Here is a 14,863-nt window from a genome sequence, read left to right on the forward strand (position 1 = left end):
ACATGTGATGGCGGTTAATGGATGATTTTATTGCCAATGGTTGTTTCTCTTCTTTTTTTCTCCTTGTTGTTCTCTCTCCTACCCAAAAAACTGCATGTTTGTCTTCTTTGTTTTCGGTATTTCATTTCTTATTCTTTTAATTTCTGATCTTTGTTCTTATCTTTTTTGTAAAAGTTTTGTTTGTTTTCAATTATAATTTTTCATATATTATTTTTTTGAAATTGGTCCTTATTTTTTTATTTTTGATTTTTTCTTGGCTATTTTGTTAAAGTTTTATTAGTTTTCAATCTCATCCTTCAAACAAAGTTTATAGTGTATTATTTTTTGTCAACTTGGCCCTCATCTTTTGATTTGTTTCTCCTTTTGTTAAAATTATTTTTTTATTTTGATTTAACCCTCCAATCAAAAAAATTAGTTTCCTTTTAATTTATTTTTTATTTTGATATTTACCCTTATTCTTTTAACTATAATTTAAAAGAAAATTTGATTTTTTTTTTTTCAGTTTCATCCTTCAACATTTGATTTGTTGAGGACTACTAGGCTTTATAATGTTTTTTATTTATGGTGCTTCCTATCTAATAACCCGAGTCACAGATTTGAAAAGTTAATACAGATTCATATTCTTTTTTTGGCTCATTCTCTTTTCTTTTTTTTCATCATTCTATATTATTAATATATAAAAAAATGATTTTCTAGTTATCTTTAATTTATTTCCTATCGGTTTATCTTGTTCTCATGATCTAGTCACGAGTTTTGCATGCCTCTTTGAATAAAGATTTTTTTTAAAATAATTTATTTCTATTAAATTTTTGAAAATATTATTTTGATTCATCTATAATTCTTTTTAATTTAATATAGATGAAATTTATTTTAAAAAATGAGAAATATTTATTTTTAGATAATATTTCTAGTATGTTCAGCCAAGCATAATATTTTTTTTCTTTTTATTTTATTCAATTAGTTTCATGTGTGTCTATTTTTGTTATCTTTTATTAGTTTTAACAAATAAATTCTGTAAACATAACCGGATAAATATTTCATCTTATAAGATCAAATATCTTGATCTATATTTATTTTTTTAATTTTTTTAGTTATTATTAATATTTTTTTCATTTATTTACAAAAATATTATTAATTTATTTAATTATATAATTTCATAAGTAATTTAATTTGCATTTAATTTTAAAAAATTTCTTAAAAAAAATACAACCCGCAAAGACGGTTGGTAATATACAAAATAAAACAAACAACGAAATTCAACGGAGGCAATAATGAATGGCCCAGCAGCATTTGAATGTGGGACCCATCTTGTTGTAATAAACATAATCAGAGTTTTAAACTCGAACTGTCCCAGTGGGTTGACTAGGGAGCTAGACCGTTCCGGGTTTGTTAAAAGACTAGTCAGAGCAACGACCAGGTTGACCTAGCGGGTCAACCTGTGACCCGGGTGAGACCCGGCCAAGACCTTTTTAAAAAAAAATATATGGGATTTGAAGCCTATTAGTATATATATTCTATGTTCCCAAGAAAAAAATTATGTTTTTTCAATATAGGATAAAAATTTTTTTAATTTAAATACTTCCACTTAAAATGATAATATAGTATATTTTTAATGTGAGATTTGAAACACATTAGTAAATATACCCTATGTTCACAAGAAAAACACTATATTTTTTCAATGTGGGATTTGAAACTCATTAGTATATATACTCTATGTTCTCAAGAAAAAAGTTATATTTTTTCAATGTGAGATTTGAAACCCATTAATATATATACTCTATGTTCACAAGAAAAAGCTATGTTTTTTCAATGTGGGATAAAAAACTTTTTTTTGTTTAAATACTTCAATTTAAAAACTTAACATAATATCTTTTTAATGTAGGATGAAAAAAAAATTTAAAATATTATTTTAAACTTCATTAATATGTATAACCTATATTTAAATGGATTTTTTTTAATTTTTTTATACAATATTATAAACTTTAATTTTTTTTAATTTTTCCAAGTTGACCCGAGTCGACCCATGAAACCCGAAACTCGATCTTTTGACTGAGTCAACCCTCCAAGCCGAGTTTAATAACTATGGACATAATATATTGTATTAGATTATTGTATCTATATAAATAAATGGTAAGAAGACAGAACAACTCTATAATTTCATGATATCAGAAAATTAACTCAATTTTGTATCTTTGTTTTAATTTCTTCTAATATGTTTATAGAAATTTAATTATTTATAATTTATTTTTTTATTTATAACATTTTCTAATCTATTCTTCTTGTAAGTACTTTTATTTAAATTGTTGGAAACACTTCCACATGAAAAAACTTAAGTTAGACCTTATTTATTATAAAAATATTTGAAAAAAATTGTCTGAATTAAGATTAAAATTTTTCTTCTTTATTTATTTTTTTTAATAATTAAATGGATTTAAATTTCTCCTATGTAAAAATATGATTAAATGATAAATTAGAGAACAATTCAATATCCATGAGAGCAGCCGGACTAGGTTAAGAGAAGGTGATGCAAGTGAATGCTAAAGCTAACAATTAAATAAGAAATACATAATATTTTAAATGCGTAAAAAAAATTGCAAGTGTGCTTTAAATTCAAAAGTTTATTCTTTATAAAAATATTTATAATGAAATTTGTCTTAGTAAGAGGTTTACAAAATCTTAAATATGCTAAAAAAAATGAAAACACTATTTCAATTAGGAAATGAAAACAAAAACTTGAAAATTATAAAGAAAAGAAATATAAATCTGAAATAAGCAAAAAATCTAAATATAAAGAAAAAGAAATATAAATCTGAAATAAGCAAAAAATAGAAAATAAAAAATAGAAAAAAATACAAATATTATCAAAAATTTTAATATCTATTAAATTCGATGGTCCGCGCAGTACTATACAAAAAAATAATCTCCAAAAATCTTATAAAAATTTAAAATTCAATAATCAAATAAAAATTATAATCATCTATTATTTTATTTGGACACGAACATCAGTTCTCTTTTTAAATCTTTATTTACCGTACTAATCTATAAATATATCTATTACATCATAATATAATCTGTTTAAAATAATTTTTTATTTAGTTTTGAAAGACTACTTCTCAAACGCATCTATTTTCGCATGCCCAACGACATCACCAATTAGAGGACAAGTCCAACTCCACTGGAAAGCGACTTTGATTTGGACAGGATGCCTTTGTTTTTCACCTTCGCCTTCATCTTCCTCGTCATCTACGACGCCTCCATCTCAACACTCTTCTATTAGTATCTTATCCTTCTCTTATTTTCGATCGTAGAAGAAATTATTTGATATACTGGAATTATACTCTTTCTCTTATAAAAATATAGGATTTATAATATTTTTCTAAGAGAAAAGAGTACAGTTTGTGTGCTGAATAATTCCTCTTCATGGTAGAGTAATTTATAACTTAGTTATTGATGATTTAGAACTTGTTTAGAAATATAGTTGCAGTTGATTTTTAAGTATTTTTCGTGTTAAAATATATTAAAATATATTTTATTATTATTTTTAAAATTAGTATATCAAAAACGTTCCAAAACACATAAAAAAATTATTTTTTAGAAATATTGTTTGCTTTCATATAAGTTATCATTAATCCTTATTGAATGTAATAACTCTGATTGTTGGTTCAAAAAAATATTTATATATCAAGGCATTAAATCATCAAATCATGGGATTTACTGCAAAGATTTGAAATTAATAATGGTTGTTCTCTCAGAAAAGTAAGAAGATCTATATGTGACCATACAAGCAGGTTATATTAGATATTGAAGTGTAGACAATGCTCTTTCCTTTGAAGAGCTAGGAGCCCAAATTGCAGGAAGAGAAACATGAAATATATGAGAGAAATAAATAAAAGGATAGACAGAAAGAGAGGCTAATAAGAAAAATAAAAGAAGAATTTTGGGTGTTTTAAAAAAGAAGATGGTAATTAACAATTATCCATGTAGTCATTAACTTGTTATTTTTAAATCACAAAGGTTAATTAATTATTTTTGTTAATCTCAATGGTTTTTCAGTGTATAAAGTGGATGTAAAAGTAGGTTTATTAGATAGTGTTTGATTACTATTATAAGATAAAAAAAACAAAAAAATAAAATAAAATTATCTTTAGAGACATGTCCTCACTATATTTCATGTTTTAAAAGTATCAAAATTCATTTTAAAAATTGTTTCAAAAATAATTTTTTTTATTACCATTATTTCTTGTTTTTTATCTAATAATAGTAACCAAACACTGCTTTATATATTCAATAAAAAATATATATTGTTTTTCCATCCACTTATATTTAGAAGAAACTACATCATAATACTTCTACAATATAACTTTTCTAGATGATGTATCTTCATTTTACCATTTGAGCATTAATTAGTTTTTTGTTAAATCTAATATATTTGAAATTTCTTTAATTTGAACCAAAGATTTAATAGAAAGAATCCAATTTTAACCATGAGTTGTGCCTTTAAAATATTGTTACTTAGAACAAATTCAAAAGTTGACAAGATTTAGATAACATTTGATTATTATCCCAAGGAAAAAATGATTTGATTGTAGAGACTATCTCTATCTCAAAATAATGTTTAGAAAACCTTTTTCATCTTTTTTAAAAGGAGAGATAGAGGGGTGTAGACGGTGCAAAACCAAGTTAATTTATTTTCCAATAAATATCCTTTTAAACATTTCATAATCAAATTTTTTTTCTTGGTTTACTAAATTTCAAATATGTTTCCTCTCTCTCTCATATGCATCAATACTTTAATTTTTAAATATACTTTTTAAGAATGTAATTGTATTAAAAGTTTGGTTTTTTACTTAATCAAATTAATATAAAAAATCAATTACATAAAACAAATAAATAACTTTATGATAATAATAATATAATAATAATGTGTATTTATGATGAATAATTATCTTGTATTCTCAAATATGTTAAATTTTAACTTTTATTGGTGAAAATATTTTATTTTATATATCATTGGTTTATTTATTTTATTAAATATATTAAAAAAATAATTTAATGAAGGAGTAAATCATAATTTAATTAAATTATCATGTTAAAAATGGATTATGTTTTTTAAGATGATTACAAATCTTTTTACAACATAATTTTGATGAGTTGAGAAATTACTATTTTAAGTTAGTTAATAAAAAGTAATATTTGTTATAAACTTAAGTGACAATAATAATGTTTATTTATTGTTTGGAACATTTTAAATTTGATGATAAATATAAAAGAGTAAAATAAATTTTCTACAATTTATTTTGTCTTGTCTGTCTCTAGTCAATTAAATATAATACATAAATATTACTTCTGTAAATATATAAAACTATCAAACAAAAACTTTGTCTTCATCTTTTGTTGTGTAATATCGTTGGTGCCCGTGACGATTTTTTTTTTTTCATTAAACATAATATTTAGGTATCACAAGTCTAATTTAAGAAAAAATAATACTACGTGACGTGACTTAGGTCATAAATCCTATTAGATTGAATAAGCTAATTTTATTTTAATTAGATAAAAAATATTAAAAAAAACAATAATAAATAGATCAAGTTTAAAAACAAAAGTGATTAAGATAACTTGAGAAAAAAATATATGTTTTAAAAAGTAAAAACAATATATCTCAATTCATAGGTTATTAAATACAAAATAATGAAATAGGATAGAAAATGACAAAAAAAAATTGGTAATGGTCAACCCAAGTTAGCATGATAAACCTATACTAACGGTAATCAGGGTTGAGCCATCATGAAATATCCCGCGAAACCTACAACTTAAATCATGAGATTTGAAAAATCCATTAAAAAATAAAGAGAATTAGAAAACTCTTTTTAAAAAAAAAATATTAACTTTTTTAAACTTGTGATCGAGTCATTATCTAAGGCATTCTATCTTAAAAAACTATGAAGTTCAATTTCTAATCAATCAAATATTGAAAGATAAAATTGAAAAAATAATTTTAATTATATAAAAGAATTAAAAAAAAATAGGAATAAAAGAATAAGGATAAAAATTAAAAAAAAAAATAATTTTATTTTTGATTGAAGAGTAAAATTGAAAAAAGAAATCAATTTAGCTAAAAGGCCCAAAGAAATCAAAAGAATGAGAATCAAAATTTATATAAAAAAATTGATTGAAGAGTGAAATTGAAAAGAATAATAACTTTATAAAAGGACCAAGAAAAATAATTAGAAATCAAAACAAGGACCAAATTGAAAAAACTTAGTACCATCAATTTGGATTGAAAGAATGAAATTAAAATCAATAACACTTATATAAATGAGCAAGAAAAAAATAGAAAGAAAAAGAATAAAGATAAAATTAGAAAATATAATATTTGGTAAATTGAAATTGAATGATGAAATCAAAAACAAATTAAACATTTTTAAAAAAAATAAATAAAGATTGAAGTTATAATATCAACAACAAAGATGATCAAGTTGTAATTTTTGGAGGAGGAGATAGAAAAAATAAAAAGATCTTCCAGTGACAAACTAGACCATCAACGCCGACATGTGCCGCTCCACATGGACAAGAACACAACGTCACTTCTAATGACATGGTAAAAATATATTTTTTGATGCTAAGAGGTGATACAAGCCCCTGTCAGAAGTGCTTAAGCGCCACTTGCGCAACTCTTAGTGGTGTACACGTGCATGATTGATTTTTGGAATATATATATATATATATATAGTCTATTATCAATTTGCCTATAAGCTAACATGATAATAACGGGAAAAAAAATATTGTGAAAAGAAGAGAATGCCTATTGACTTTAATTTTAAAAATTTTGTTTTCAAGAGTATTTTGATCGTTTTATTATGTTTTTAATTATTTATATATATTAGGTCAACTATCAAATTGTCCATCGCCTGATATTATAATAATAAAAAAACCATTGTGAAAATATAAAAATGCATGTTGACACTAATTTTAATATTTTTGTTTCCAATGGTATTTTTATTGTTTTATTGTGCAATTAGGATGTGAAAAGATTTATTTGTTTCTGGTCAATTTGATAATAACTAATGAGTCATTTAAAAAAATTTAATATTCTTGATAGCTAGTGTTATGTTTTTTAATGAAGAAACAAAATTATAATTATTTATTTCAATGAACATTGTAAATGAATATGAAGTTAAAATATTTTTTCCAAAGGCCTTTTAGCTTTTATAAATAGTCTTTTTTATATCAATTATCTCATATTTTTTTATAACAAGATAATAATCAAATCAAGGTTGTCAATTCCATTTTGGTTAGTATTTTTTATTATTATTGAAATGATACATTTTGGTTTCCAAGCATTTGTGTGTGTGTGTGTGTAAAACTCAAATTATTAATTCAACATAAAATAATTTTAATTTAAATCTAGAGATAAATTAACTTGAAATTAACCTTTCAAATCTATGATCAAAGTCATGAAAACATAATAACCCTATATAAAACAAATAAAAAAAAATTATAAAATTCAATTTCTAATATATTCATTATTGAATAAATAAAATTAAAAAAATCAATATAAACAAAGGACACAATAAAACGACCTAAGTATACTCGGGTTAACTTGCAAAATTTATAATGTGAAAAATGAAATTGAGATAACTTAATAGAAAATAAATCGAAATAAATAACAAAACTTTATTCATAATTGATTAAATATTAAAGATGTTGAATGATAAATTTTTTTTTAAAAAAAACATAAATTTAAAATAAACAAAAAAATATTATTCACGGGACAAAACAAATGAAAATGAAACTGCAAGGATAGAATTTTGACAAGAAATTCAGAATATTTAAAATGAGATAAAATTTATTTCAAGATTGTTTTATTTTCTAAAATAATACAAGATATAATGGGTTTTTTAGGCGTAAGAGTATAGAATTCACAACCTTGAATCAAACAGTAGCGTATTGGACAAAGGAGGAGGGGCAAACATGTAAGTACAAAATCGCACCGTGCCTGTCTCTGGACTCTTATAATCCCATCGAACTCTGCACAGAAAGAAGAATTTCTTTCAGATTTTCATTTCTCCTTCTTCTCCACTGTCTCACGGAGTTCTCCTCCCCTAAAACAGAAAACCCATCAGATCGTTTCTTCTCCTTCTTCACTCTCTGTCACCACCTCACCTTCTGAAAAACACCCCAAACCTCTCTCTTTCTCTTTAATATATATATATACATACATATACATAGATATATCTCCCACTCTCTCTCCTTCTGAAGCAAAACTTCCTTCTTCTGAGTGATGGGTGTGAGCTGCTCCCGGTGCTCCCACACTTCCCACATCACAGAAATCATCATCACCAGTTTCTTTCGCCACAAATCGTAAGACTGATATATAAAGACAAGAAAAAAAAGAGAGAGATCATTCAGTTCGTGAATCTGGGTCTTTCGTTTTTTCTTTTTTTGACCAGATATATAAGCATATAGCTGTGATGGCAGCTTGATCAAATCTGTATCAGCAGGAAACAGTTTTACAAAAGCATGGCTGGTGGTACCGGTGGTTCTAATTCCAATTTGTCTGTTTTGCTTCGAAGCCAAAGGGGCCCTTGTGCTGCTTCTCAACCTCTTGAATCTTTTTTCCTTTCTGGTTCTTCTCCTTCTTTTCTTGGTATTCTTTCTAACCCTCTCTATCTCTTTTTCCTGCTGAGTTGTTTCAATGGAAAAATCATCACACAATTAGTGAAGAAAAAAAATCTGGTCTTTTGAACCATCCCGTCTACACTTTGTAATTTGATGGTTGGTTTTCTTTATCTAGGATAATTTTGTATCTGCTCAAATTATCAAATCAATTTCTCTAATTTATCTCCTATATACATATATTCAATGGAACCTTCTTCTTCTTCTTCTTCCTGAGAAATTATCAGAGAAGGACACGTTCAACCATGTGTCGCAATTATTCAATATCGATCAATAAGAGCGAAATGAAAACAACCAAACCTAGTAAGATCGAAAACAAGTGATACTGCCGCAGAAATGATTGCTAATTGGTGTATGTTGTTATTGTGATTGATTGAAATACGATCTTCTAATTATCGTGTGTCAATAATTTAGGTTCAAGATCCATGATGAGTTTTGAAGATGTTCATCAAGCAACCGGATCAACCAGGCCTTTTTTCCGCTCGTTTGATCACGAAGACAATGGAGACGATGATCTGGATGAATATTTTCATCAACCTGAAAAGAAGAGGAGACTTACTGTTGATCAAGTTCAGTTTCTTGAAAAGAGTTTTGAGCTTGAGAACAAGCTTGAACCTGAAAGGAAAATCCAGCTTGCAAAGGATCTCGGCCTGCAGCCGCGTCAGGTTGCCATATGGTTTCAAAACCGCCGAGCAAGATGGAAGACTAAACAGCTGGAAAAGGATTATGACGTTTTGCAATCTAGCTACAATAGCCTTAAGGCTGACTGTGACAACCTCCTCAAGGAGAAGGAGAAACTAAAAGCTGAGGTAAATAAACACCCCATCCTTTTTTTAGAGAATTCAACAACCTTGCTGCCATACACGTATCTCTAGTATAGAAGGGAAATACGATCGAGCAATGGTTTTTAATTGTTTTCAGGTTAATCTTCTCAACGACAAGTTGTTCCTCAAAGAGAAAGAGAAGGGAAGCTCAGAATTGTCTGATAAGGATGCATTATCGCAAGAGCCACCTAAGAGGGCTATGGCTGATTCAGCTTCCGAGGGTGAAGTGTCGAAAATCTCAACAGTGGCCTGTAAGCAGGAAGATATCAGCTCAGCCAAAAGCGACATATTTGATTCAGACAGCCCACATTACGCTGACGGGGTGCATTCTTCACTCTTAGAGGCAGGAGATTCTTCATATGTTTTCGAACCCGATCAATCAGATTTGTCACAAGATGAAGAAGATAACTTTAGCAAGAGCTTATTGCCTCCATACGTCTTTCCGAAGCTTGAAGATGACGATTACTCTGACCCGCCTGCAAGTTTTGAAGATCATGCCTTTTGGTCCTGGTCAAGTTTTGAAGATCATGCCTGTGGTGGGTTCTCCTGGTTGTAGTTGGAAATGATGATGATCTTTGCCCCGTTTGTAATCTTGGCTGTGTCTGGGGTCCTTTTTTTTTTTTCCTTTTTTTCCCCCTAAACTGGATGGAACTTTCAGAACCTGTTGTAACTAAATTTCCTTAAAAAGCTTGTATGGGAAGGTAATGGATCTCTTGTATTCGAAAACTGTTCCTTGATTTCCACGCTTAGCTCGTTGATTAATCCACTCCTGGTGACCTTACAGAATTTAAATGTGTTGTGTTCATGTTCAAGTCAGCAGGGAGACTTGATTCTCTTTAATTGGCAAGATTTTTATTTTTATTTTATTTTGTTCTGTTCTCTTTTGGATATAAATCTTATGCACAGAAAGATATGAACAGATTTCAAAAACAAATCAAATCTGTCAGGGATACGGTACCTGTTCCCCGTCCTGAACTCTGCTTATCCTGTTCCCGAGAGACTCTAATTAGATCTTAGTTATTGCCGCATCACGAGATCATGTTTAAGGAATTATATGTTTATATATATTGTGTTTACGAAAAAATTTAATTTTTTTTAATTTTAAATTAATATTATTTTAATGCTTTTAAATTATTTTGATATGTTAATACTAAAAAATAATTTTTAAAAAATTAAAAAATATATTATTTTAATACTTTTCTAAATGAAAAACATTTTAAAAAACAATCACCTCCAACCTTAAATACTTCATGATCTTTAAAATGTTTTTCAAGTGTGGTATTTAAAATGTTTTTTTTTTTACTTTTTTAAAGTGTAGTAAATACAATTTTTTTATTTAAAAATATTCATGTGTGGCATTTAAAGTATTTTTTATTTAAAAATTTATTAAAATAATATTTTTTATTTATTAAAATGATTTAGAAATATAAAAAAAAAATTTGAAGTAAATAAAAAAATTTTAATTTTTTTCAAAAAATATTTTTGAAATACATTCTAAAAAGTTTTTAGCATCCACGGTTGTTTTTTTATGTATTTTTAGATCATTTTGATATATTAATATAAAAAATTATTTTTTAAAAAAATATTATTTTAATATATTTCTAAATAAAAAATATTTTTTAAAAAAATATCATTTAAAACACTCCCAAATGATGGATACCGTGTTTGGAAAAGGAATGAAAATTATTTACATTTAAGCTTTACCCGATAAAATGATAAAATGGAAGAAATCAAATTCTTTCGATTTTATTATTAATTTTAATTTAGAGATTTAAACCATTAATAAAAGTACATTAATTGTTAGCTCAACATTCTTCAAGTTAGTTTTAAATAGCCAGGGCTGTGGGCATGGAGGGAGAAAATAAGGGCACGTGGATTTGGGACAACTTGCACGAGTGTTGGTCTAAATAGCTTGTCTCACCTTTGCCACTAGCACGTGTCAATTGCCCAATCTTTCTAGTCAGAGAAAAAGGACGTTAAAGATTGGGTCATGATAGTAGTTGAGGGAAAAGTAACCTATATGGTATAATTTCGTAAATTCGGAGCATCTTTATTTGAGAATCAGTAACGGAAAAGTTTCTGTAGAGAGTAGTTGCGTAGAGGTCTCAGTTTCATGGAGGAGAATTTCGTGCCACCTCATTAAGAAATTCAACATCACTCTTAAGAGATCCACGTCACTCAACAATATTTTATTTTATTTATTTATTTATCCACGCTTATCGTCGAGCTGAGCACCTTACAATTTGATACCAGCTAAAGCCGAATCCATAGAAAGCGAGACTTTTCTTCAAATTCCTTGAGAGGAAGGAATTAGTGCACACGTGTTTTACTACTATTTTCGAACCGACTAATTCATATTTTAATAAATAAAAGATGCATTATTTTCGTTTTAACTATCTGAAAGTATATTCTTTACGTGATTTTAATTTTCTTTATTTATTAATATTGATAGCCACAAAATATAGGGTATAAAGTTTCTTTGAAATGAGAATATATATATATATATATATATATATATATTATATATATATTTTAATTAATTTTATAAATTTTTAGTAGTTATCGTATTAGCAAATCGAACATGAGATCAGTAAGCAATATGGAAAACGGGTTAATGGTTTCCTATGCAACTTGTTTTCTTTAAAGTTACAAGTGACAGCAAGGAGTTGGCAGATTGTGGACGTCAACTTCTTTGTTTTGAAAAGTCAAAGCATTGGTGCTCGTTCCACTTGCTTTTGTTTTATTAAATTGTATATAAACAGCAGTCCAATCAGATAAATTTATTTACTTCTGTTGTTTAATGTCAATTTGGCATGGGTACACTACAACATATTGCACTTATTAATTGTATATTACAAAGTGAAAAAAAATATTAAAAAAAATATTTTAAAACCAAATCTCAAAACAATATCGAAAGCTTTCAGATTGCCAGGTGTATTTGTTATATTCTCTCGAAGAGCGGGGCCCCCTTCCAGGCTTCCTACCGACCATCTACGACCCCCACTGGTGGCCTTTCGACAGATTCCATCCACATGTACGGTTTTGATGCCGTTGAGCAGGAGCATCACTATCAAAGACAGCGTCCACTAAGCAACAACCCCATTTGGCATTTGGAACCGTCCCTCTGCTGGACCCCGCAGACGTGGACATCTTGGGGACACGTGGCGTGTGATCTCCTGATTAGATTGGCTGATGATCAGGGTCAGAAGAATAAAGGAACCCACCACTGATATTTTTTTTGTAAAGTTTTGTTCGGCAGGTAATTTTAAGGATTTTTCAGGTAATTAAAGGCTTTTTTATATTTTATTTAGTGAAAAACTCAAGGTTAATGTTTGAGAGTTTTATTAAGTCTATATGAGCATATAAAATTGATATAAATAATGAATAATGTAACTTTAAAATAATTAAAAAAAAACTTTGTATTAATTAACATGTAAACTATTTTTAATATAAGAAAATAAATACCGATCTCCAGGCACGTTACAGCAATAGTACAATACAGATAAGCAGGGAGTGCCTGGAGGGATGTATGTAAAGTGGGACCCTTGGTTTAATGGGGGCAGAGAGAGAGGAGAAGCGTCCATGACAGTGACAGCACGCATCTGTCTATGGTTTTTTCTTTTTTAATGTGATAAAAATTTGTGATAATAGTTATTTTTAAATTGTTTTTTATTTTAAAATACATTAAAATAATTTTTTTATTTTTTTAAAAAATATTTTTTATACCAGTATATCAAAATAATATAAATATATATTAATTTTAAATAAAAAAATTTCAATTTTTTTCAAAAACAATTATAAAATGTAAAATAAAACACTCCTAAAGCTACACGATACATTACAGCTCCTTTTTTTTTTTCTTTTTTCTTTTTTTATTGGGGGGTGGGGGCACACCACACGTGCCTACCAGGGTGTTGCTGTCTCTTGTGTGTGACGATTTCAGACTTGTGAATTAAAAAAAAAATTCGAATAAGAAAGTTACTTATTCGCCGGTGATCCATGAATGAGTCTACACTACTCCGTTCCGTTGTGTTGTGTTTCGGATGGAGATGGTAATTCAACAATTCATTTCATTTTAGTAAGTCACTAGTTACATTACCTACATGTTACCGTAGATTAATTATTTTTTTTTTTATTTTAAAAATAATCAAGATCTAAAAATATTAGGATTTTTTGTAAAGTTATTTAAAAAAATTTATGTTTGGTTGCAACGCTTGACCCAAAAGTAATATTTATAATATTAATAATAATATTAAACTTAGGTTAACCCTTAGCATAAAAAGTGTCTATACTGCAATACCAAACCCAATAGTATTGGATGTGAATCTGGCTGCAAGGTCATGTCATAAAAGTGTGATAATTAAATAAATTAGTTAAAAAAGAAAAAAAAAACCAACAGGAAGAAAAAAAAAAAAGAAAAGAAAAAAAATATAAATTAATTGGGTCAACCCATCAAATTAGGTTAACCCATCATGCCTTGAATTCGCATTGTGAAAGTTTGATAATTAAAAAGAAAAAAAACAAATTAATGGGTTAACCCAGAATTAACTTGGCTAACTCGTCAAATCAAGTTAACCTATCAAACCTGGAATCCATGTCATGAAAGTTTGATAATTAAATAGAAAAAAATTTAACATCAACAATTTAAATTAAACGAAAAAAATTAATTTAAAAGAAAAAAAAAAAAGCAAGAAAAAAAATTACAGGTTAACTCGTCAAACCAAGTTAACCCGTTAAACCCCGGATCCGTATCATGAATGTCTGGTAACTAAATAAAAAAAATTGAACATTAACAAACTAAACTAAACGAAAAAAATTAATTAAAAAGAAAACATAAAAAAAAAAATCAGGTTAACTCGTCAAATCACATGTTAACCCGTTAAACCTCAGGATATGTGTCATGAAAGTCTAATAACTAAAATAAAAAAAATTTTTAACATTAACAAAATAAATTAAACAAAAAAAATTATGAAAATAAAAATAAATAAAAAAATTGACGGGTCAACCCAGAATTAGATGGGTTCACCCGTGAAACCAGGTTAACCCGTAAAACTCGGGATATGTGTCTTGAAAGTCTAATAACTAAATAGAAAGAAATTTAACATTAACAAACTAAACTAACCAAAAAAATTAATAAAAAGAATAAAAAAAAAAAAAAATTCTAGGTTAAACCCGTCAAACCAGGTTAACCCGTTAAATCTAGAAAAAATGTGTCATGAAAGTCTAATAACTAAATAGAAAGAAATTCAACATTAACAAACTAAATTAAACGAAAAAAATTAATTAAAAAGAAAAAAAAATTTAGGATTAACCCGTTAAATCGGAAAACATGTCATGAAAGTCTGATAACTAAATAAAAAAAT

The 14,863-nt window shown here is 27.1% G+C and overlaps 1 protein-coding gene across 1 annotated transcript; it reads left to right on the forward strand.

The window, feature by feature from the left end:
- The first annotated feature begins 7,991 nt into the window (after positions 1-7,991).
- Positions 7,992-10,286, forward strand: LOC118033336 (uncharacterized). The gene is made up of 3 exons (XM_035038278.2): positions 7,992-8,647; positions 9,091-9,485; positions 9,598-10,286. Exons 1-3 carry the CDS (start codon positions 8,521-8,523, stop codon positions 10,054-10,056), a joined length of 981 nt encoding a protein of 326 aa, XP_034894169.1. The 5' UTR covers positions 7,992-8,520; the 3' UTR covers positions 10,057-10,286.
- Positions 10,287-14,863: the final 4,577 nt, after the last annotated feature.

Source organism: Populus alba, chromosome 15 (assembly GCF_005239225.2).
Source record: "Populus alba chromosome 15, ASM523922v2, whole genome shotgun sequence".
In the NCBI taxonomy this organism is placed as follows: Eukaryota; Viridiplantae; Streptophyta; class Magnoliopsida; order Malpighiales; family Salicaceae; genus Populus; species Populus alba.